Raw genomic sequence first — 23,773 nt, 5'->3', positions numbered from 1 at the left:
GATAGGTGAAAAAAATAATTACAGATGCTCTAAGTATCAAGCAGCTCTGTGAAAAATAAAAATCAAGCAATCAAAGTGCAATCAGAAATGAACTTAGAGAAGTCCGGACCGGGATGTTTTGCGAGGAAGGTTTCGGTGGTGGTTTCATTCTGGGAGCATTCTGATTTAATCCACTTTCCTCACTCCGCAGCAGAGCTGAGCACAGTGCTGGTCTCACACATCCAACCCACACATCCCAGGAGGATTTCAGATGTCACCCAGAGAACAGCTCAGCTCTGTCCCACTGCGCTCTCTTTGGCTGCACTGCTGTAATGCAGCACCAGAATTACTTCTTGCTGCCCCTGACCCCCTTATTTGTGACCAGGGCAAACAAACTGCTGCTGGGCACAGGGAGGCCCAACGAAGCCAATGAAATGGGAATGGTGGGGCAGTTTTGGGAACGTGGCTCCCGGAGGATGAGGTGTCAGTGCAGACCCAGAACCTCACATCACATTTCTGCTCTTTCATTTTCAGCACCCAGTGAGGAACGGGTTCAGCTCACAGCAACCCTCAGACCTTCTCAAGGAATGACTTTTAAACCACATAAGGTTCTGTCTGATCGCTGTGAACAACCCAAGAGCTCATGCCACAAACCCATCACACCTTCCCACGTTCTCGGTGCTGAGCACAGCAATGCTCAGTGCTGGCACACACACACAACGCTGCCCACTGGCTCCAGCAAACAGAGCAGAGGATCAGAGGGGCAGAGCAGAGGACGCAGCACTGCTGGTGGTTTGGGGCATCACGAGTTTGCAGCAGGAGCCCACTGAAGGGCAGCTCTGAAGCCTGAAGTCGGTGTCCGCGTGCTGCCAAGCATCAAGCAGGAACTGAGAGGAGAGGGGGAAGGGGACGACGTGCCCTGCACACCACTCACACGTTTGTGCTGAGTTGAAGCACTTCGGTTGAGCTACGAAATCACAACTTTGCTGGGAATTCCAGAAATGGAAACTGTTTGGCCACGTATTTTCCTTCAGATTTGAAGGAAGCGCGTGGAAGGAGCGCGGGCAGCACTTCCAGCACACACAGCTCAGCAGAGCCATCCTGCACTACAACAGACTGCTTCCTCCAAAGCATCTTCATAGCATGAAAAAGATTCACCATCTTTACGTATTTATTATAATTACATACTTTCTGTAGCAGCTTTTTCACACAGTAAGATTAAATATATGCACCAAATCATCAGTTGAGTCCAGTACAAAGATGAAGGGATTTATTTAGGGCTCTGTGGGTCTCAGAGCACAAACTGCAGAGCAGCCAAATCCTACCAGCCCTGAGCAGACACACGAGCACCAGCCGGGGTCCTGCAGGCTGCAATGGGGGAGAGAAGGGCTGACCTCCCACTGCACTGACTCACTAAGAAACTTCCTTTCTCCACCAAGAGTTTTTAATACGTAAACCCCTTTAATTCAAACAGAAATATTCCCAGATCAACCAAATCATCACCCTTTATTTGCATGTATTAGTTCCCACAGCTTTCCGACCCCAACGATGACCAATCAGCTCTGGAGCACAAAGTTATTACTCTGCAAATAAACCTTCCAGCCCATACCAACATCCCAGGGGAAGCAGTGTGGGGTGCACACCACACAGACATAAATCCCACCCCCTGCAGCCACTGCATGGACACTGGGAAAGCAGTGCAATGCTGCGACTGCCCCGCCAGGCTCTGCTCCAGGAGAAAACCTGGAGCTAGGTGACACCCGTGGCCATGGCATACATGCAATCTCAGCACTGTAAGAGAGCTCATGAAGCCCTCAGACATTACCAACCAGTGCTCCTGCTGGAACTCACCGTGTTATCATACAAGGGATGGGGGAAAAAAAATCAGTTGAAAGAGCAGAAAGAAAACATCACTGGTGGTTCTGCAGTGCCAAAGCCCTTCCTGCCACCAGTCCTGACCATCAGACACACTGAGTTCTATGCCTGGACTGCAACAACCTCCCCAGATAACAGTAAACCAAACTGGACTCACTATTTTACACTCAGCTCCTGGCTGCAAGGAGGAGCTCCAAAACCTTTGTGCTCGGGTGCATCTGCCTCAGGGACAGCCACGGGAATGCTCACGGCCAACTGACAGTTCAGATTACATCTTAAGGTGTAAAAATATTAATGCTATTAGAATAACTTGATGTAAATTACAGTATAGACTTCTCAATCGTTGCCTAAAGACCCCCAACCACGTCAGCCAAAATCCAAGCTCTGACACCCAGAAGATTGCTTCTCGGTGAACTCACCTTTGGTCACTTTTCAGATGACTGAACACTATGGGTAACAGCTGCTAGGGCACTGTGCTCCCTTCTTACAAAAGGGGACCTGGAGGAGCCTTTAAAGCCAGAAGAAACCTTAGCACTGTTCCTCAGAGGGCAGTTTATTCATCTTGTGTGCAAAAAGTGAACTTTCCTTCTCTGAGGGATTTGCATGAAGCAGTTCTCACAGCACAAACGATGCAGAAATAACGATTACCTCAACCATGAGTTAAGAAGAACGACAGAACATGTATCTAGTAGTAAAGCAACCTGATGGCTCAAAGCTGCAATATTCTTCTCGTAGGACAACGGTGCTCAGCAGTGCCTGCAGGGGAAGCAGGTTTCCTGCAGTGCCCACCTGCTGGCCAGCACTGCACCTCCCCAGCACCACTGAGCACAGGAGCTGCTCTACTGTGTTGTTATGTGGCTGTATTTACTATGCAGTGAGAAAGGGAGGAAAGGAGAGAAAATGAAAAACCCACCGAATTTAACCAAAGGAAGACGTATGGCAGGGAAGGAGAAACACTGCAGCTTCAACCCCAAACCAGTGCCACAGTCAACCATCGTGAACTCTAGGCATCATGCTGACAGTCCCAGCCAGGGGCAGCAGGCTGCTGGAAGTCCATCTCTTCCCCCACTCACTTTTCCTTGGCTGGGGGGAGGGATGGTGGCGACGAGTTGAGCAGAGTCCACGGGGGAATATCCATCAATGGAAGGCAAAGAGCAGCAGGAGGATGGTACAGATGCCAATGATGCTGCCCAAGATGAAGGAATCCCGCCGTTTCCGGAGGTTGATCCTTTGAATCAGACTGTTCACCGCTGGGAACCGATCTTTAAGGAGGGGGAGTCAAGGTCATACCAAAAAGGGAACTAACCAGCCCCAAACTCTGTAACGTGGAAGTCAGCAGTACAGAGCTACTCCCAAGCTAAAGAAAGATGCAATAAGAAAACTAACAGAGGGTTAAAGGAGGATTACAGCTGCACTTTGCTAATAAGGCAGATAAATTATGGTCTAATAATCAGAGGGAAGAGATAACAGAACAGTTCAGAGTTCACATTTACATAGAACTCAGTACTGGATCAGCTGAACTACCAGTGCTTGGTATCATCTCCAATATGAGACTCTGTTACTCTTAATAATAATGTTTAAATGAAAAAAAATAATACTTGTGCAACTATATAAAATTTGCATGATATTTATTTAATGGAAAAGGACACAACTAAGGCTGACTGAGAAAGGCATGCATGTTGCATGCACTATTCCCTACACGGGGCATGAAGAACCCCTCCTACTGTCAAACCATAATGATGTAAATCTATCCTTTAAGGTAAAAAACACAATGACCAGCAAAGATAATCAGTTTCTGAGTTTTGTGTCTTCGGAACTCAGGCTCTTTTAAGGCCAAACTTTATTAAATATATAAATATCTATATATACACATAGTTCTTGCCAGTTTTGTTAAGAACTGCGATGACACTCCTGGCTCACCAGATGCCCCTCTTCAGGATGTGATCTGTCTGAGCAGGTGACCCCAATGCTGTTCTCTGGGCCCTTATGGCAGAAGGGAAGGTGTAAGCAAACACACACGACTTGACAACCCAGCACATTTAGTCATGGGCACAAAGCATGAAGAGAAGCTAAGAAACTGAAACTGTAGCATCTGCAAGACTGTGACAGACAGAAGAATCCTCAGGTGAAGAACACTGAGCTGTAAACAGTATCAAGCAGCAGCACTTGCTCTGGCTTTGAATGCCAAAACCAACACATTACAACAGCATTTAATGCCTGAAAGTGTAGAGCTCTACATGAAAATTGAAGGCATGGGTCTATATGCAGGATTCAAAGTTGAATGAAATCAATTTGTTCATCGCATTTGTAAACAACCAACCACAACCCAGCAAGACCACTGTAGTTACACAGCTGTTGGCATCCCAAAGCATTTTGGTCTCTGAATCAATGACATTCTGAAACAACCAATGTTACTGTACCTCTTTCTTAAGCACTGGCAGCACAGTGGCTTTTTTAAGGAAGGATACTAGCCAAGGTATTCATCTTGCTCTGTATTGACTTCAACATCCCTCTCTGCGAAGTCATATTTTCTTTAGTTGCCATGGCAATGCTGGAAAAAGAAAAGAGTGGATCAAGTTGCTGGTGCTAAGAATAATCTACAGCTAAAACAACAGGAAAGCGAGCAGGCAACACCTCCTGCAGAACAATGAATGAGGTGAAGCAACATGAATGAAACAACATTTGTTTCCATTAATCTCTCATTTTCGTGGCCCTCCTCTGGACCCGTTCCTGGAAGTTGAAGAAAAGCAACTGTTCCCTTTAAATACAAAGACATTTAAAAGAAGACAGTAGAGAAATACTCAGCTACTTCATTTTTTTTTAAACCAAAGTACCTCATCAGCCCTTAAACCCAATAGTTCCACCAGGAAAAATGCCCCTTGTAGCCCCAGGTGTTTCTAAGCCATAAAAATGGAGGGAAACTGTTCTGAGAGAATGAGAGTTAACTGGAACATCACAGCACAGCAGAGAGAATCACAGAATCACAGGGATTCAATTCAAGAGGAAAACGAACAGGAGAAGATATCTTCTACCCAGTACAGACATCCCAACTTTCATGAGCAGTTTATGCTTGCTCACACTCAGTGCCTGCACACCTCATTACCACTGGCTCCTCCACTGGGACACTGCAGCCAACAACTGGCAAAACTCAGCACAGCCAAACCCAACAGTGGTCCTTCCAGGTCTACAGCACAAGGTCAGTGTCACAGCTCACAGATACCTCAGGAAAAGAGCTTGGATCAATGAGCCCTGAAGAATGTAGTGCTCTAGAAATTCTTTCTGGTTCCCTTCCATTGTGTCTGCCCACTCCACCTCAAGGGGACCTTTATGCAGTTATCTTCTGCCTTCCTACTACGTGCCAGTCAAAACTGGGAAAAACAAACAGACCAAGAACATAAAAGAAAGGGAAAAAATCTGCATCTCTCTCTTCAGGTGGAAGATGACTCTTCCAGCTCCCGCTCTGCAGTTTCTGATGTATTTCAAAGCAGAACAGAGCCCTGGCACAACGGATGTTTCCAGGCACACTAAGATGAACCCTCAAGCATTTTATGGGTTTGAATTTTGTTTGATATGGCACCACATCAGCACAAGGTGAAAATGGAGCCATGTGGAAGCAGCAGGGCTCGCTGGGGCCTTCCTGGAGTTCAGAAGGAGGTGCCCCCATCTGTTAACCCACACTCCTCCTCCGTGCAAGGATCAACCAAAGCTGCTCCTCTTGGTTGGTACTGTACTGGTGTCAAGCAAAGCGTGTGTGTTTGTTGCTGTGGATCCACCAACTCACCTGCTCCATTAATGCAATGGATCTGTTTGATTACATGGAAGAGACACCTGAGAACTAAAACTACAGCAGAAGAAATGAAGAGTTGAATCAGCTCCACTTCTGATCAAAATTCAGACAGAAAGAACTGTTCCCTTGTGCACCATTTGATTACTCAAAATACTGCCTGGTTTACCTGAGCCTTTGTACTTGTGAACCTGGGACTATCACATTTGAGCACTCCCAAAATGGAAAGGCACAGCTCCTGGGAACCATTGCTGACTGCCTCCAGCACTGAGGCCTCCTCATATTCTTCATGAAACAGCTCTGCTCCCATTCCCCAGCATATGTTCATTAACTCACTGTTATCATTTGTTTACTGACAAATATCTTTTGTTTTTAATTAAAAAAAATTAATCATCATCTTCGTGTTCACAGCACCGGTCCCATTTAGTCACTCAAGGCAGCGATCTCTCCAGATGAAGAATTATTTTTTCATACATTTTGAAACTCATACTCCACGTTTATGACATAAGATTAAACCCTTCTTAGAGGACTCTCCCTGCTCCCTGTGGCAGGGTCAGTTCTCTAACTCACTCAGCAGTATGACACAGAATTAAGGCTCAAAAGTGCACTTTTTTTTCCCAACAAAACGATGCTTTTTTGTCAAGGCATTCCTGGAGATGATGAATGTTGATCCTCCAGCTTCCCCAAGCTCCTCAGTCCACAGGGAAGGTTTGGTTCCTCATGCTCCTGACTGATGGCTACTAATGATGAGACATCTCTGCTAAGTCCACGTGGCAGCATCAAAGAAAACTGATAATTCTTATCAGGACTGAATTAAGGCATATCCCCATGCCACAGCGCTCCCTACAGCACAAACTTTCCTCAGTGCTGCACCACACTGAGCCAGCAGAGATGGGTTTGGTGCCTTTACCCCATGAAGCAGCCATTCAGATGCAGCACATCAGCCAACAAAACGTACCAAGAAGTCAGCTCCTTGCCTCACCCATACACACAGCTCAGCCCCATCTGCATCGGTGCAGAAATAAAACAAAGCTCTAAAGGAACAAGACACTTTTAAAATCAAATAATTCATATGTTACGGGAAGCTCTGCTTCACTTTGTACTTCATGAATCACACTTGCTTCTTTAAATGCATGACAACATCTGTGACTGAGGGAATGGACTGTGACTATGCATAGAAACACAAGCTCTGCTTCTAAATTGATAACAATTCTGACTACATCGCTTGTTCTTTGTGTACATTATATATATACACACACATACATAACCCTTCTCATTTCTTTACAGATTATCATGTTTTCTGATGAAGGCTCAGACAAAAAACAAAGAAATGTTCCCCAGAAATGTGTGTGATTTCCACCCAGACTCTGCAGGTTCTCCTGAGCACAGCTGGGACTCAAAACCCAATCTGTGCCTCTCCGTTCTGGGAAGCCAGGATTTAACACTGGTGAATTTCTTCCTTTTATTAAACCTTAATTATTACCCAAAGGAATACTCCCAGTATATACAGAGGTGGCTTTTTTTTTTCCTCCTTGATTTAATCTATGGGTTTGGGCAAAGCAAAAATGGTCTGAGTCCATTCTGCTAATTGACAAAGAGTGACTGAACCAGGCATCAGCAAGAGTACCACGGGAAGCTCCTGGGAGCTGGTCACACTGTGCATGCAGAACTGTAACAAATCATCAAAGTGAACCAACCTAAAAATATCAGTTGTTGGAAAACAAGAAATAAATCATTCACTATTTTGAGCAAGGGATAATGTTTGAAAATGAAAACCTGAGAATACCAAACATATTAAGCAGAATCTATGCTTGCATTTAAATATATCCAAGACGAGTGAACACTGTTCCAAAAGGACTGCAGTACAAACTATCACTTCCCACTCCTTTCTGGAAAGAAATATGCTGCAGTTAGCAGCCATGTCACATAATTCATTTCAAATCTCATTACAAGGTTCATGCTAACACAACATCTGGAACGACAGCTCCAGCACCTATGCATCCTCTTGCAAGTCTGTCACTCCATGGAAGGACCACGCACAGGACAAGTCAGCCCTGCACTTCTTCAGTGCACTGCAAGAGCAGGAGTACCACACCCGGACACCTCCAGTTACTGGGGGTGAGAAAAAGTCATCCTGGCTTCTGGCTTCACCAGAGACAGAACTGAATTAAGAGGATCTAATTAAACAGCACGCCCTGTGTGATGTGCATAGCGACCAAACTTTTTCCACAAAAAGGAACATAGAACATTTCTGGCAATGGCTACAAGAAGTTTGTTTACTATAGGTAATAAATGGTGCAACAAGGAGTGCTGAAATCCAGCCTCCTAAAATCACAGCTCATCTGCTGACTGAAGGAATGCTTTCTGCACCCAGCAGCAAGGAGCTCTGAGCTGAGCCAGGCAGTTGGGTCTGGCACACATCCCTGGTTGATCCACAGTCAACCACGGCTCTGCAGCTCACCCAGATGAAACTCAACGTTGTTTTACAGCAGTCGGATCACCTCCTGATGACACTGCAGCTGGGGCACCATGGGGCAGGCTCACATCTTGCTGAGGATCCCAGGGAGCATGCAGGTAGGTGCCTGTTGGAGCTCCAGCCTGCAAGTCAATGCACTCAGGACTTCACTTATCACATACTCTCACACTTCTCAGTGAGCGCACAATCAGGACACCAGGCTAAGAGCTCAAACGATACGAGTCATCGTGCAGGATATTAAGCTTAATAAGTCATCACAGGCTTTTTAATGCTTTAGTTACCAGAGTGGCAGCAAGGAAGAGATTCAACAAAGCATTTTTACAAGGTGGAAAAGTAGGGCTAGAAATATGGCAATAAAAGAGAGGATGTTTAATCAGGAAAAGACGAGAACCAAAGTAAAGCAAAGACTCACAATACCCATGCTCAGATTGGCCAATATCTTTATGAGCCTGTGGAGAGGCTGCACCCACGTTATGGCAGTGACCACTTCTGGTTTGTCACAGCACATTAACGTGGTGGTTTAACACATTCTTCCACCGTGTTAATTATACTGAGCCCACTGAATGTACTTAAGCTAGCCAGCCCTTAATGGACACAGAGCCTCTAATTACTCCTCTTCATCACTTATGCCAGTACATGCATTATCTGAAACCGTATCTTGCTTGCTTTCTTCCTTTTCATTCTTTTTTTATTTAAAGCAATAATCTAAAACTTAAAACCATTAAGTCGGGCACTCTGAATTATTGGTTTTCAAAATCTCAGAGTTCAATGAAAGACTGAGGAGGGCACAGATGATAAAAGTAATTTATAACGCCATGATTCTAAAATTTCTAGATCAGTTAGAGAAGGTAGCACTTAAATATTCAAACCACACAAAAAACAAGGGATAAGTAACTATGCAGCAGCAGTGGTCACTCAAGCCCATAATGTCCAAGTCCTTACTGACATCAGCTGCGTGCTGGGATGCTGAACATGCCAAAGGACCACAGAAAACCATGCTGCAGGAGGGTAGCTCTGAGAAGAAACAGCCCCAGTATTGGAATGGCCCTTGACAGCTCAACCCAAGATTCCCTCTGCTCAGCCATGCCCATTGTTTCCATAGAGGGTATTCATCTTCAAACAGAAACCTACATTTTCCAAATTAGGCTGAATAAAATATTTCAGTAACACCATTACGTCAACGTTGAATAGTAAAAATAAAACCCCACTTCACTTTAATACTGCATGCAAGTTGTGAACAATATGGTTACTGTACAAAGAAAGAGACTGAGGCTTTTGGACACGGTTCAGCAAATACTGATTGTACAGAAAATAATGAAAATTAGTACATTCATTCCTACCTTATTGTTTCTTCTATCAGTCGATCTGAGCTGAAAGCCAAGAAGAAAAAAAAAGTTAAAGAAAGGAACAAGCACTCAGTACTTCTGATCATTACATCAGTGATTTCCATGACATAATCCTTCACAAATTTACTCTTGCTAAGTCTTGGTTGAGGGCACAGTTGCTGTTATCACAACACATATCTGGCACACATATAATGAGAGTTCTGGAGAAGAGGCACGAAGCATCCCCTAAAGCAGCACCTCCCAGCTGTAAGCAAGGCAAGACCTCTCAGACCCCCAAGTCCAACCCTAACCCACCCCACCATGCCCACTGCCACGTTCCCCAGTGCTGCATCTCCACAGCTCCTGAACACCACCAGGCATGGGGACTCCACCAGAGCTGCCATTTCTGGCAAGTCCATGGTTTGAAATGTGGAGACAGCACACAGAGCATTGCAAATATTTTGCCCAAGTTGGAACTGAGAGGGACCCAACAAGGGTGGGGGGGCAAACACTGAGAACGTTGGAACTGGAGCACTTCATTCTGCTCCCAAAACAAAGACCAAAGGGCAGTGGGGAGCAAAGACCCAAAGCTTGACCAAGGTAGGCTGAGTGGAGGGGATGTTTGCAGATGTCTGGCTATCAATATTCTGTTTCACACTGATCTCACAGTTATTAGGTCAAATTTCAACTATTTGAGAGAATCAAAAAGCAAGACACTGACAATGGTAATCTTGTGTAAAATACACATCCAAAACACATCAAAAAGGAGCTCCTCAGAAAATCTCCATTTTATTCTTCTGCTTTGCAAGCAAAGATAACAACTGCAGTGGACATTACCTTATGAGCATCCAAGCAAGAGATCACTCTAGGCAACATTAATCTGACTTGCCATATGTTTCAGTAAGCTAGGCACTTTCACCTGCCGAGACAGATGGCACTCTGACCAAGTCGTTTGAAAATACTATGCAAAAGGAATGCTAAAAGATGCTGAGGTCATCACCTACTGCAGTAAGTGGCACAGATCCAGCAGCAGCAGCCACGCACATGAAATAATCAGGCCTCTGTGCAATTGTTATCTTCAGAAAAGACTGGGCATGCAGTTTATCATTTGACTATGTGGACAGGTAAGTTAACCCAGAGGAAAAGTTAAGGGAAATAGGCTTCTAGGACAGAAAAGCTGTATGCCTGTTACATCAAGCTTTTAAAATTAATTTTTCTTCTCTTTTCTCTTTTCCTTTCTTCACAGAAGTACTCATTTCACTTCGCTCTTTCTCTGAGTGCAAGATTCATCGATAGTCTTTGCTCTCCCAAGCTGCTTGCACCAAATCTTTTCTATTTTCACAGTCCTGAATCACCAGGCAACGTGGAGCTTTAAGGAATGCAAATGTTGCAGAACATACTTGATGCTCTAATACATACACAGATTATGAAGTAATTCATACTTACACAGTTATTCCCATCCCAGCCATTTCTATCTCACAAGTGAAACACAGTGAGCACCCAAAAAACCCAGCGTTGACTCAGAGCCACCAAGATTCTGTGGCATCAAACAAGTTCTAATTATTATTAAGCCCCTTCAAGAACTTAACTGGAAAAATGGGAAGAGAAATTTAGTCTTCCCTGGGATAATAAATCAGATATTCCAGATGTTATCAGACTCTTATCAAGCTTGACTCAGTTCAGTATCAAGGAAAGAAAATTCTGCTGGAGGTGCGAAGCCAGCATGGACAGACACAGCTGCTAACAGACAAAAACTGCTGCAAAGCCCCACTGACCAGGGCCAACACAGAGCACAGAGTCAAAAACACCAACGGGATGACACCCAAGGAGAGAAAAGGAGAAGCATTCAAGACCAGGCTGGATGGGGCTCTGAACAACCTGGTCTAGAGGGAGGTGTCCCAGCCTACAGCATGGGTTGGAAGTGGGTGATCTTAAAGGTCCCATCCAACCCAAACCATCCTATGAAAATGCATAGAGAGGACTGTGCAAACAACACAAAATAACCCATGCTGTTAGTGAAGAGCAGAAGTGGCACCTACTGAGAATATGCAGCAGAGAGAAAAAAAAGAGCCCACCTGCTTACAAATGCACAGCTCAAGTTTCCACATAAGAACAGCAGGTTGGCCAAAAGCAAAGAGTTGAGGTAAATGGGCACTGCTAGGGATGAATGCTCAGAAAGCAGAGAAAGGTTCAAACACCCACACGACCAGTGGGTGCCCTCAGCTCACTAACAGCAGCACTGAGCTGGGTGCTAAGGAGACGCAAGGTTTTCACACTTTCTGTTGAGGTAGACAAAATGAAATAACAGCCTACAACAACACAACAAAAACCAGCACAAGTACAAGCATTAAGTCCACGTATAGATATGCCCCAAAGGAATAAACTCTTAACAACATAAACGTCACCATGCTTTCAAACTCTAAGCATATAAGCTTATTTCTGCAGATCACTGCGCTGGGCAGTCTGACACTCAGCAATCACACTCAAAAAGGAGAAGGAAGAGCTGCAAAAGTGGAGAAGAAAAAATCCTGATGGTGCATCATCACACTGCTCTTAGTCAATGCAAGCTATTCATTAGTCCATTATGAACAGCATCGGGACAGAACCCATTGCTCTAGGCAGCAGGTACCAATGTAATGGTGCTGGATTTCCTTCCAGGTGCTTTGCATCTACCTGGATGTTAGAGACAAGGCTCTGACAACCTGAAAAAGGATTAACATGAAATAATCTTAAGAGTGGGGTCAATCTGCAGTCCTGTGATTAAAACTCATTAAAATTGGACTCCTAACGACATCACAAAGTAAATATCTCAACAGCACATTGGTCACAGTGAGAAGAGCCTTTGGATCTGAACTAGAGATCAGCTAACACAGCTCCACAGCTAACTAACTTCTGTGATTCTGTCTACATAAGGACTGTAACTAATAAAAAGATGTTCTCTAAGGCTGTGTGGAGAACAATGCATGGGATGCAAGCTAAATAAAACCAGGGGACACCCTGGCTTTGGGATGGAGCATCATTCAGGGGCCAGAGGACACCAGTGCATTGTTCCTTTGGGATCCCCAAAGGGCACAGCCTGCACCTCCAATGCACTCCATGTATTTGTCTGGGAACTATCAGCAGAGTAAAACAAATGTTTCTGCAAAAAGAGGAGTTAGCCAAGAAAGCTCTTTGGCACGCAGAAGGACTACTGTGAGTGCCTGATGCCTGAGAGTCCCAGGAGGGTGAGTAACAGCAATACTTCTCCCTTTAAAGCAAATCTATAAGGAAATAAGAGGCTTCCCAATAATCTGCCCCATCCAGTTCACCCAAAGAACGCAGTTAGAAACTTAAAATGAAAATCTACATGAAGTGCAGCAGCTGGCTGCCTATTAGTAAGCATAAAACCAAAGCCAGGATGGCACCAAGAGCCACATAACGAAGTTTCTAGAGGCTCTCTGTCCATAGTTGTGAAAGTTCCTGGATAGATTGACCCTCCTGTGTAATTGCTCCATATTACCCATAGGAACAAAGTTAAATGAACTGAGAGGGCAGGCCTTACTGTAAGTCATTATCAGTAACCACAGCTGTCAGAACAATTCCAGTAACTTACTAATGGACTCTGTCGGCATCTCCTTGGATTTCACGCACTGCACTCAGCAGCACTGCTGTTTTCACTATTTCCTCTGGTTTGAAAGATATAATTTGAATTAAATTTAAATAATAAGCATCTCCTGTAAGGGCACACAGCCTTCAGTGTCCAACACCAGTGTGACAAGAGAGGATACCAAGACAGCCTGCTGGCAGCAGTGCATTATGCATAGTGATGAGACTGATGCACCAATGCCATGAAACACATGCTGCCTACATCCAGTACTTAATATAAAAGACTGTGCCTCCTAAGGCTGGAAAACCCATCCTACTGCTCACATACCTGTAAGTAAAGGTAAAAAGGAATGCCAAGGAGAAAGCCTTCTGAAGAGCCTGGCCACACAAACAACTTTGTATTTAATACCTCAAGTGTCTTCTTAATTTCCAGCGAAGCTAGCACAGAAATGAAGTGAGAGTTATCCCTGAGATGACAACCCAGTTTTATTTTAGTACAAAGCCTAAAATACACATTGGGTTTCTGCCTCCTAACTCTGCATTCCACCTGCTGCAGTTTTGAGGTTTTTTTGGTAGGTGAGGAAAGCCACACAGCCTCCACGTAGGACCCGATGTCAGAGCTACCTACCTGCTTCTTATGCTTCAGGAAAGGATTCCTGCAATTGTACAGTGAACTAAATCATACATTTTAAACCTCAAAAGATGGGAGCCAATGCTTTAAGTGAGACCACCAGTAGCCCAGGGTGCTAGGACACCTGCAGAAAAATGGTAATAATCACTGCTTAAGGTATCCACACACACACATCCAAACCAACATATCCTCTGGTAATCACAGCAGCAGGAGAGGTCCATTTCTCCTGAAGGTGTCTGCTTCATAAAAGAGTCCTATAGGGAATACCTGCACTGGAATGCTTTCCATAATGCTATAAGTATCAGGAGTTAACTTGTCTTAATTTTGAATTCATTTCCTTCTCATAAATGGGGATATTAACATGTTCTGTAGTTGGAAAATTATACCATATGCATCACTGTTGTGAACACACATGAGCACAAACACAGAATGCTCACTGAGGATAAATAGAGCTCTGCAATCACTGGTGGCAGCTCCTCTGAAATAAGGGCTAATTTGCTCATGTTAAATAAGCTGCACAAAAGAAACTCTATAAAACTCCACGGCTGTCGGGTCTGTTTGAACAAGGCACCTACCTTTCAGATTCAACCCATGTAAGACATGGTTACATACCTGTCAAAGTCCCAGCTTCAATACAGACCTTGTGGAAGGAAAGCTGTCCTAGTTAAGAAACGGTGTTTGAAGGAAAACAAAAGCAAATTGGCATGCAGCACTGACTTGTTTATTTCTGAAACAAGCAGCTCACTTCAGAAGTGAGCATGGAGCTCTGAAGTTTGAAGGGTGGCTTTATGTCCCTGCCTCCCCACATCAAGGACAGCTGCTGCTGTTCAGATAAAGCCCAGGACCACAAACCAGAGCAGAGCTTCCCTCTCCAGTCCCCTTGTTCAGGAGGCACTCAGGTAATCTTTCCCAACTGCACTGTGAGGGTTTGTCTTGATTTCCTGCAGATGTTTATAAACAACTGGGATAGATTCCATACACTATTCCTAGGGGGCACATGGAAATGAATGCATAAGCTTTCACATTTTATACACGATGATGAGAAGGCGACCACGTGTTGTGAGGTTCTCAATGCTGTCTGGTTGCATCCTTTGTCACCTGCATAACTTGGTCCTGGAATCTCCAAAGGAAGCCCTCAGAGCGTGCAGGAACCATCCCTCCTTTTTGGAGCAGACATACTGAGGTGCAACGACCTCAGCACAGCCACAAGCATCAGGGAATTTATTATCACTGCCTTTTAAATGAAATCTAATTATAAGGAAAGCTTGCAAATAAACCTTGTGAGACCAACAGAACCTCTAGCTTAGTGGTTGTTTTGTTCCTTTTAAGCCTTAAATATAGCACAGGAAGATGAAAAGCACGACTTGATTTTACTCTAATGAAGCTCAAACTATTTTTAAAAGGGAAAACCTCTTTCAAATCCTGAAATGCTAAAGGCTGATTTTCACATTCTTTTAGAAAATTATTTATAAATAGTAACAACACCCAGGAGAGCATCTTCCTTCATCGCCTGCAGCCTTTGAACCTCCCCAAATTCTCATTAAACTACTTCAGTAACTCGCTCATGCAGTCATATTACACTCCTAATAAGTGGAGAAGTGCCTCTTTTTCAGTCCTTTTTTTCTCCTCCAGTTTCTTTTTTTTCAGAACTGCTTCCCTTATTGAGAAACATTTACCATTAAAACATGAAAACAGACATGCTGTGCTCAATCTGGCTTTGGGGATGGATAAGCACGGTGATAGATGCATGAATTCTGCACTCAGACCAGGAATGCTACAGAGGAAGGGGATGGAGCTGCTGTCTCACAACCTTGTGCCATCCTGCCACTAGGCTCACAGGTAAAGACCACTCAGCCCCCACACAGGGACCAGGCTGAAGGAAGGACTCACTGATGTGCAACTGCTATTGAGAAAACTGCTGCAACAGAAGGCAGAGCACAATGAGAAAACAGAGCTGGGTTTTGAACCAGGAGTAGTAGCTACTGTGCTTCCCCTGGATACCAAAAAGCTCCTTCATTCAAACCTCTTCCTGGAGAACCACTTTATTTGTGCTGCCTGTAGGATGGCACATGCAGCCCTACCCAAAAACTCAGTGTTAGGGAGTTTCAGAGCTGCACCAGGCACGTCAGTCTGCAGGGTGATTACAGCCACCATCCCAATTGGCTTGCACTAGCACGTACTCCTAATGCAATCATCTCTCAACTTTCCCTGTTCCAGAAACAAAGGAGCCAATGATATTTAACTGCATTTGGGAAAAGGGTGACACAATGCTGCTCGAGCTCTTTCAGTTAATCACAGCGAGGAAACATTTTAACCTAGATTCTTTGCTCCCATCTCACATTATATCTTCCAGTTCAATAGACAAAGTACTGCAGCCTCCTATTACTATTGCAAAGCAAGTATGCAGCCAAATTGCACCTTTTTAAGTGCTTCTTGCCAAACAGTCCAAACCAAGCTGATGGTTAGTGTGGATTTGCCTTTCATAGCACATCTATTTGGCTTTTTCCAGAACTGCTATAAAGCAAAGAAAGTTATTCATTACCAAGCTCTGCCTCAGCTGAAATCTGTATTAAAATTAAGAAAACAAAGCAACAAGAACAGCACATTCTGCTTTGACATGAAGACAAAATAAGTTCAATTTAGAGGCGAGTGGAGCAATTAAGAAAACCCTTACTGGGCCCAACTACAGTGGAGCTCAGCACTTCTGAGGCTCTGGACACAAAGAGGCTCACCACAGCTCTCTCTTGCTGTGCCCAGCCACCCTGGGAAGGAGGAAGGAATTGGTGAATTAGCAGTTTTTCTTATGGTCTCTCCCTTTGCACTACATGTTGGAGATGCAGAAAACTGCAGCAGCTGCTCCCAGGTGCCTATGCATCCCCTGCAATGGGAGGTGAGGGTGGGGGGTCTGAGCCAATGCTGGAGGTCCTCTGAAACCCTCAGGGACCTGGGCAGCACAATGCAGAGAGAGGAGACAGCCCACGGAGCAAGGTGAAGAGCAGAGTGTAATAAAGAAAGGGAAATGACATCAAGGTAGAGTGCTGGGAGCTTCTCCCACAATGCACTTTAAGGAAGATCCCTGTAACGTGCCTCAGCATCTCATTAAGCTGACTCCCCTGCATACAGCAGTACTGAGCACTTGTGAGCAGCATCAGTAGGAAGAGGGAAAAATGGTGAAGTCACTCTGTCTATTAAGAGCTCAGCAGTGTTACCAACAAAGTTTGAAGGTGGTTTCCCAGTGATTATTCTCTACAGAATTCTACATTTCTGCCCCAACAACAGGAAACTTCATACAGTTCTGTAGGAAAATCAAACGGCAGCAAGAGCAATGTTTCCTAGCTCACAGTGCTTCACGTGCACGAAGTCCTGCACAAGCACCAATCCACCCCAAACATTTCTGTGAGCCAGGTACATCTTATTTATAGCACAATTATGCAACTGCTGCACATTCCCGTATCCCTACGGCTCACTTCTCCCATTCCTCTTCTGCATGCTGAGTGCCAACACCCTTCTGTGGTTTGATCACTCTCCTCCCACTCCTCCACCCACCCACCAGGGCTCCCCCACCCGCTGTGTTAACACAGCACTGCTCTGTGCCCGTGGCACAGCCCCTCAGCTCACCTCGTACCCCAGGGAGCTGCACACCTCCTTCCTGCCAGGGCTGAGGGCCTGCAGGGCAGCACTCACCACAAACGGAGCCAGCTGGTGATGAAATCAGCCCACACCATCTGCACCAGCACAGCCACCAGCAGTGCTTCTCTAGGAAATGGGCAAGTGTCTCATTTCTGAGCTAAGCAGCAAGGCAGGAATCCTACAGCAACCCTCCAACGGCAGGACAAGGCTCCACAAGAGCTGGCCACCACAAAGTGTTTCATTCTGTATTTCCCCAACAACTCAGTGTGAACACAGGGAAACATTTTCACTTGCACACACACACACAGCACTGCAAACTTCATCACTCCACTGTTTGCTGACTCCAGGCACAGCTCATCAATAACTGCAGAGCTTCTCAGGGAGCACATCGAGCTGTCAGGACTCCTTCCACTGAGGCAGCACTTTCCAGAGCAGTTTATAAACTGCTCAGCTACATCTATTCATCAAAATTCTCCCTTCCTTTAGATGGAAAACATTACAAGAAAAGGAATGACTTGTTTACTTCCTTGCCAAAAGCACACAAACACATTTACTGAACTGCATGGTCCCATGGAAATAAATACTGAAAGAAATCAGCCAGAGATGTCACTATGCAAGATTTGATGTTTCTATAAGCACCTGTCTTGCCAGAAGACCTCAGGTATTAAGGGAAAGCATTAGCAGGGCATCGGTATGCAACAAGGACTGCCTTCCTGCCTCCTTTCAATGAGCAGGTGTTAAAATCTTTATTACAATTTTTATTAAAGTTTTAGGCCCTGTCAGTGCTCCCTCCAGGGGTGGGAAAACTACCCCCAAACCACAAATATAGAAATAAAACTGCAAAGTGAGAGACACGGGGAGCTTACACCTCTTACCCCCAGGAAGTAACACTGAGACAACTGTGCCTCCCTAAAAGCCAGCAGCACCATGCTCCCAGCACAGCACTGTGCCAGCAGCACTGACACAGCAGCAGCACCAGACTGGGGAGGGGAATCCAAATGGATGCCCAAATGCCCCTGGCTTAATGGAGAGCAGTGTGCCTGCTAACTGAGGGCTTGCAGAGAGCTCCTGCTGCTCCCATTCCCTTGCTGCTTAATGTGCGTTGGATCCTTTCACTCATCAAACTTTTCCACTCCCAGATTATTATTATTTTTAATTTCCCCTCTTATTATCTACATCAGGAGAAGGCAGGCTTCCGCTTCATTCTCAGCCTTTCCTGTAAGGATGACGTTTGATATAGGGTGGAAAAATCAAAAGGCAGACTGAGGAACAAAGCTGAGATCCTACATCTGTCCCAAGGCCCACCCAGGGCAGACACTCCTCCTTACCCCTGTAGGACTTGATATCATACATTAAGCCAGGTCACAGCCAGGGGAACACTGCACTACTCAATACAAAGACATCACTCCTGTGGCACTGCCACCACTCTGAGCTCACAATAATACCTTGCACAGTGTATATTCCCATCCCTATTTTAGAGCTCTGTCCACAAGTTCCACAACTTCACTGCAAACACATCTGAACTCACACTGCTGTCCCTTCATGACAATTTCCACACAGTGACTCTTTCTATCTGTTAGCCTAGCACCATCATCCACTGCCCAGGATCACTCAGCACCTCAGAACACATAAAGCCTCCAGTAATCTCCTCTGCCAGCATATATATCTATGCTCACAGAGTCTCAGTTCAGGAGTTTTGTACATCTTGCAGGCTTTGATTTCTTGCCAAAGCTGCCTTGTCCTTCCACACTGGATTTCTTCACACACTTTTGAGTTATCTCCACTGTGCAGCACTGTTCCATGATTAGTTTTAGTCCTATTTCCTAAACATCCCCAATTCATGTTCAATTTCTGGGTTGGTTTTTTTTAGTCTTGATTGGTATCTTCAAATTATCACCTAGAAGATGGTTTAACTGCTTCTGAATTTGCCTATTTTTCATGTATTTGTATCCTTAGAGTACAGGAGAGCTTGGCACGTTTGAAGAGAGCAGAGCAACGGGGACCTCAAAGGGCTCTGCTCTCAGTGTCTGAAAACATCTGCCAGGTTTTGTCTGCAGAACCTTAAGCTTTCCCCTTCAAAACAGTGCACTCAGAGCATCCTCAGCTTTAAAATTCCAGGAAGATTTTAATTGCAGCTTTACCTAAAATACCTAACATGATATTCACCACCCCTCTGAAAACAATTCGAAATAGAAATCCCGACATCTGGAAGGAATGCAGTTTACTTTACAGAATCAATGGCAGTTATTTTAAGCACAACATTTCAGGTGACGTTCACCTCCAAAATATTAAGCCTGCTTTTTTTATTTTTCTTCTTCCTTAAACTTTCTTTTTCTGGAAACTTTGCATTTCCAGATCATCCACGTCCAGACAAATTCAACCTAACAAAAGTTGCAATTCAAACTTTAATTAATCCTAACGTTTTAAAGGTATTAAAGGAAACAGGGATAAAGTGGTGGCCAGCCATAACCTGAAACTCCAGTTTTAGTTTTCTGTAAAAGCTTTTCTGACTGAGAATTTCAGTCCTCTTCAAGAAATCACACAGGGACAAACTCAGACCAGTCCTCCTTCTAAATGAAAGCCTGCCCTCTGCTGGGGGCCTGAAGCTGAGCATGACTGCAGCCAAGAACAGACACCAAGACCCGTGCTACTCCTTGACTATGATCCCAGCAGCCTACAAAACACCAACAGTGCTCTTCTGTCACAGTGTGCTGCTTCTGTGCGTGGGGACTGCACAAATAAAACCTCTCCTAACCTCATGCCCTCTGCAGCAAGAATAAAAAGGCAGCACCGTCTGTTTTCCTTACCCAGCGAAGTAGAAACAATTCTCATGTATTTTGGAATTACTCTCTTCCCACCTTCTGGATACATTTGTTAGAGAGAAGGAAAAATCACAAAGTTTTCATCCATACTTGGAATTAGGCATGTTTCACCTCCAAGAAAAATTCACAACCTCCAACGTAAGGAAATGTGCAAGTTACCCAGAAATAACAACTAACACCTACTTCCGAAGGTGCTCGTGTTCCTTCAGGAATAGTTCTGTTCTTCTGTTGTTCACACCAGACCCACTTTTATATGATCTAAATGCAAAAAATAAAGCATTGAAAAACATTTTCTCCAGAGGCTTTTCAGCAGACATTACTGATTCATGTACATGCCATGCTTTGTTCCGTGACCAAACAGAAAAGCTTCAGCCACGTTAAAACCATTTTTAAACCATTTTACTTTACCAACGTGAATTCATATTCACAGTTAAAATTAACAAACAAAACCACCAAATAATTCTATCAGAAACTCTTCAAAGAGTTGTGAATTCAAGCAACTATTCTCATTTTGCTCAGAGTGCAGAGGATTAACCTGAGCCAAGCATGCTCCCCCTACAGGAGGGTGCTGCCTTCTCCCTCCTGGCACACCCCCACACCACTAGTGTAATCCACAACGTAACTTACTCAATATCTTTTCGCACTGATCCCAACAGATTCTCCCTTTCTCTTATTGCCAAGAAGTTTGCTTTGGTTTTGTGGAATTCGTGAGTATAATCCTGTAATAAAACAATTACTCCAAAGTTAAGAGTTTTGAGATCAAGTTACCAAAGCCAAGGCATTCAAATCTAGTCATCTCTGTAAAATGTCTGCAGTTTCATAGCAAGAAGCCTGTGTAATGCTGTAACACGATGGAAAACAGAGCAATGAGAGCAGGGTAGCAGAGCCCCAGGCTGCAGCAAGTAAGGATAAGCCCAAGTACAGCAGCTGTGAATAGAGAAACCAAGGAAAGAAGCTGCTTACCATGGGAAGGCCTCAGGTATACATGGACCTCTAGGAAGATACCCTTCACCTCCACTGCCAGCCCTTAAATGAGGTCTGGGAAGGAGTGGATCCTGGCTTCACCCCTTCTGGTCACTCAGGTACACTGCATGCACCTGAGCTCCCCTGGGTCGGCCCTGCCTCCCCACCAGGTGCTCCATCACTGCTTCAGGCCACGACTTCACATTTCTGCTACGGCCTAAGACCAACTTATCAAATTAACAACACATTCCAAGTGCACTCGAAATTGTTGAAACCCTAACCTCATTTGCAGAAGTCTGTTTCCAAGAATGTTTTCAGATCCTGTGCCTGCAGCACACACCATTTTTTTCAACAAATCAGATTTATTGCTTCTTTCATACTGAGCACTCACAGGCTCCTCCCAGCCCCTGCAGTGTGTGTCTGAGCAAGCTGTGGTATCAGCACTACTAATTACTCCAAAGCAATCAAACACACTGACAGGGATGTGGATTTGTTACCTGCAAGATGTCTCTATGACGCTGTAACGTGTGCATCAGTGCAGCATTCAGGGATGGGACTCCTGCACTATTTGTATATTCTGCCATTTTGTCATTTATTCCTGTAAGCTGTAGAGAAAAAGCCACACATCAAAACAAAACCAACCTGAAATGATTTATTTTCGTAGGAAATGTACAGTGTATAAGGTGAAGGAGCATTCTCTAATATGAGTTGCACACATTCAGAAATGCTTCTCTATGACTCCCCACTAATTCTTCCTAAACACTCATCACAAACCTGCACAGCAATGCTTACAAAACACTGATGTAAAACTACAGTAACTTGTGTATTACCTTCCCCAGAAGCTGTTCAATCTCCACAGCCATGGTCTCAAACATTCTGTCCTGGCTCGACCCATTTAAGAGAGGAGTGGTGTCAGAGCTAAGGAAAAAGAAGACAAGTTACTAAAACATGCAACATCTTGCATCACTTGGGCAAAATAGCACCTCCCTCTGGAAGAGACACCTGACACCAAACAAATGATAGTCTCCATAACTACAGCGAGAGCAGAATGTTTTGTGCAGGGAGGCAAAACTAAGAGAGGGAGAAACTGACTCAAGAGTAACATGATTATTCCTGAGCTGCTCTCAGGTTTTCAGAATAGAAATTCAGGGAAAGATTAAAAAAAACCCCACCATTTGACCCTTCAGAAACTTTGTACCCAATTCATCACAGTATCCACTCTTTAATAACAGGAAACACCTTTAAACTTCAAATGAAAGAGCCCAAGTTTGGTAATGAAAGCAACATTTAATCAAAAAGGCCAAAAACACACAAGGCTGGAGGATGTGCAGGTTTATAAATATCAAAACATAACCTGCAGTACTGAGAAGGAGAAAAAGTACACACTGCTTTGGAAGATCAACACATATATGAGCATTAATCACTCTCACAACTGATAGGCAACGTGGGGATCCACAATCAATGGGCAAAGAATGTCATTTTAAAAAGAGGAAATGCAGAACTTCAGCTCCAGACCTTAACCTAGAAAAAGTTGGTATGTTTTATTGTAGTAATCCTCCAGTCAAATACGAGTCTGCCTCAACAAACAACTTAGTCTGTTATATATACAAACACACATATCTAGCTCTACCTGCTACTACTTACCTTAGAGGAAACCAGAAAGAATAACAGCCACCCCTTGGGAACGGACTGCCACAGACTGACTGTTTCTCTTCCCCACTTTGTTGGTGTCCTCCTTGGGTTGGTCACCACAGCCCTGTGCCCCAGTTCCCTGATCCCTGCACAGGACTATGAGCCCCACAGCTGCCCACTGGGGAAGAGCAAGGCTGAGCTGCCAGAGTACAAAGCACTTGCTGCAGAATCTGAGAACCACAGAACTGGGAAACGATGTGGGCAGCTGTACTGTGTGTTAAGGAAGACAGATCCTCCCCTCACAAACTTTCCCCACAGTTGTGTGGCAACTCCACTCACACCAGGAGAGTGGCGGGGAGCAGCGTTAAGCAAACCACACGTGTGAGCCAAACGCTGCAAAGTGCGAGTAAAACGTAAAGGAACGGGTTAGTACCTATACCTGTCGCGCCGCCCGTCCCGGCTGCTGGTGCAGAGCTTGCTGAAGGAGACCAGCTTCAGGTCCAGCTCGTTCTCCAGCTGCCTCGCCTGCTTCCTGAGATCTGCACGGAAGGGGGTGCGGGGGGAGTCACACACGGCCCCAGGCCGCCCGGGGAGCCCCGCGGGACCCTCACAGAGAGGCGGACCCCGAGGTGGATGAGGAGAACGGGGGCTGAGGGCCCACAGGCCGCGCCCCACACGGCCCTGGGCCTCCCCGCCGCGGGGCTCAGCCGGGCACCGGCGCCTCACGGCTGAGCGGCCGACGAGGACACCGCACCCTCGGGCCGAGAGCGAGCAGAAAGGATCCGGCGGAGGCCTCGCCCTGCCCTTCTCTGCCCCGCGCCGCCCCGGCCCCACTCGCCTTCCCAGTAGTTGCTGCTCCCCGCCGCCATCTTTGTTGTCCGACGTCAGCCGCCGCCTGCCGCCAACCCGCGCCTTGAGCGCCTCCCTGCGGGCGCGGTGCCCGACGGGACGGGCGGACCTCCCGTGGGAGCGCCCCCCCGCGGACGGGAGGCGCGCAGCACCACGTGCCCCTCCAACCCCGCGCCCGCGGGAGGACGAAGAACGAGAGGAGGCGGACGGACATCAAAATAG

At 45.4% G+C, this 23,773-nt stretch overlaps 1 protein-coding gene across 2 annotated transcripts; it reads right to left on the bottom strand.

Moving 5' to 3' along the window:
• Positions 1 to 2,721: 2,721 nt before the first annotated feature.
• Positions 2,722 to 23,618, bottom strand: GOSR1 (golgi SNAP receptor complex member 1). 2 transcript variants are annotated; one of them, XM_065731968.1, is made up of 9 exons: positions 23,541 to 23,618; positions 23,136 to 23,241; positions 21,901 to 21,988; positions 21,568 to 21,675; positions 20,735 to 20,826; positions 20,291 to 20,365; positions 9,455 to 9,484; positions 4,323 to 4,405; positions 2,722 to 3,116 (listed from the first exon to the last, which is right to left on the bottom strand). In XM_065731968.1, the coding sequence occupies exons 1-9, from the start codon at positions 23,569 to 23,571 to the stop codon at positions 2,992 to 2,994; spliced, it is 738 nt and encodes a 245-aa protein (XP_065588040.1). In that variant the 5' UTR covers positions 23,572 to 23,618; the 3' UTR covers positions 2,722 to 2,991. The 2 variants fall into 2 exon arrangements, with proteins under 2 accessions (XP_065588040.1, XP_065588041.1); XM_065731969.1 differs by having other exon boundaries at positions 23,142 to 23,241.
• Between the last annotated feature and the right edge of the window lie 155 nt (positions 23,619 to 23,773).

Source organism: Cyrtonyx montezumae, unplaced genomic scaffold, assembly GCF_038088225.1.
Source record: "Cyrtonyx montezumae isolate F1298 unplaced genomic scaffold, pur_monq_1.0 scaffold_15, whole genome shotgun sequence".
Classification (NCBI taxonomy): domain Eukaryota; kingdom Metazoa; phylum Chordata; class Aves; order Galliformes; family Odontophoridae; genus Cyrtonyx; species Cyrtonyx montezumae.
Note: the sequence above shows the minus strand (reverse complement) of the source record. Positions and strands in the feature narration are given on the sequence as shown.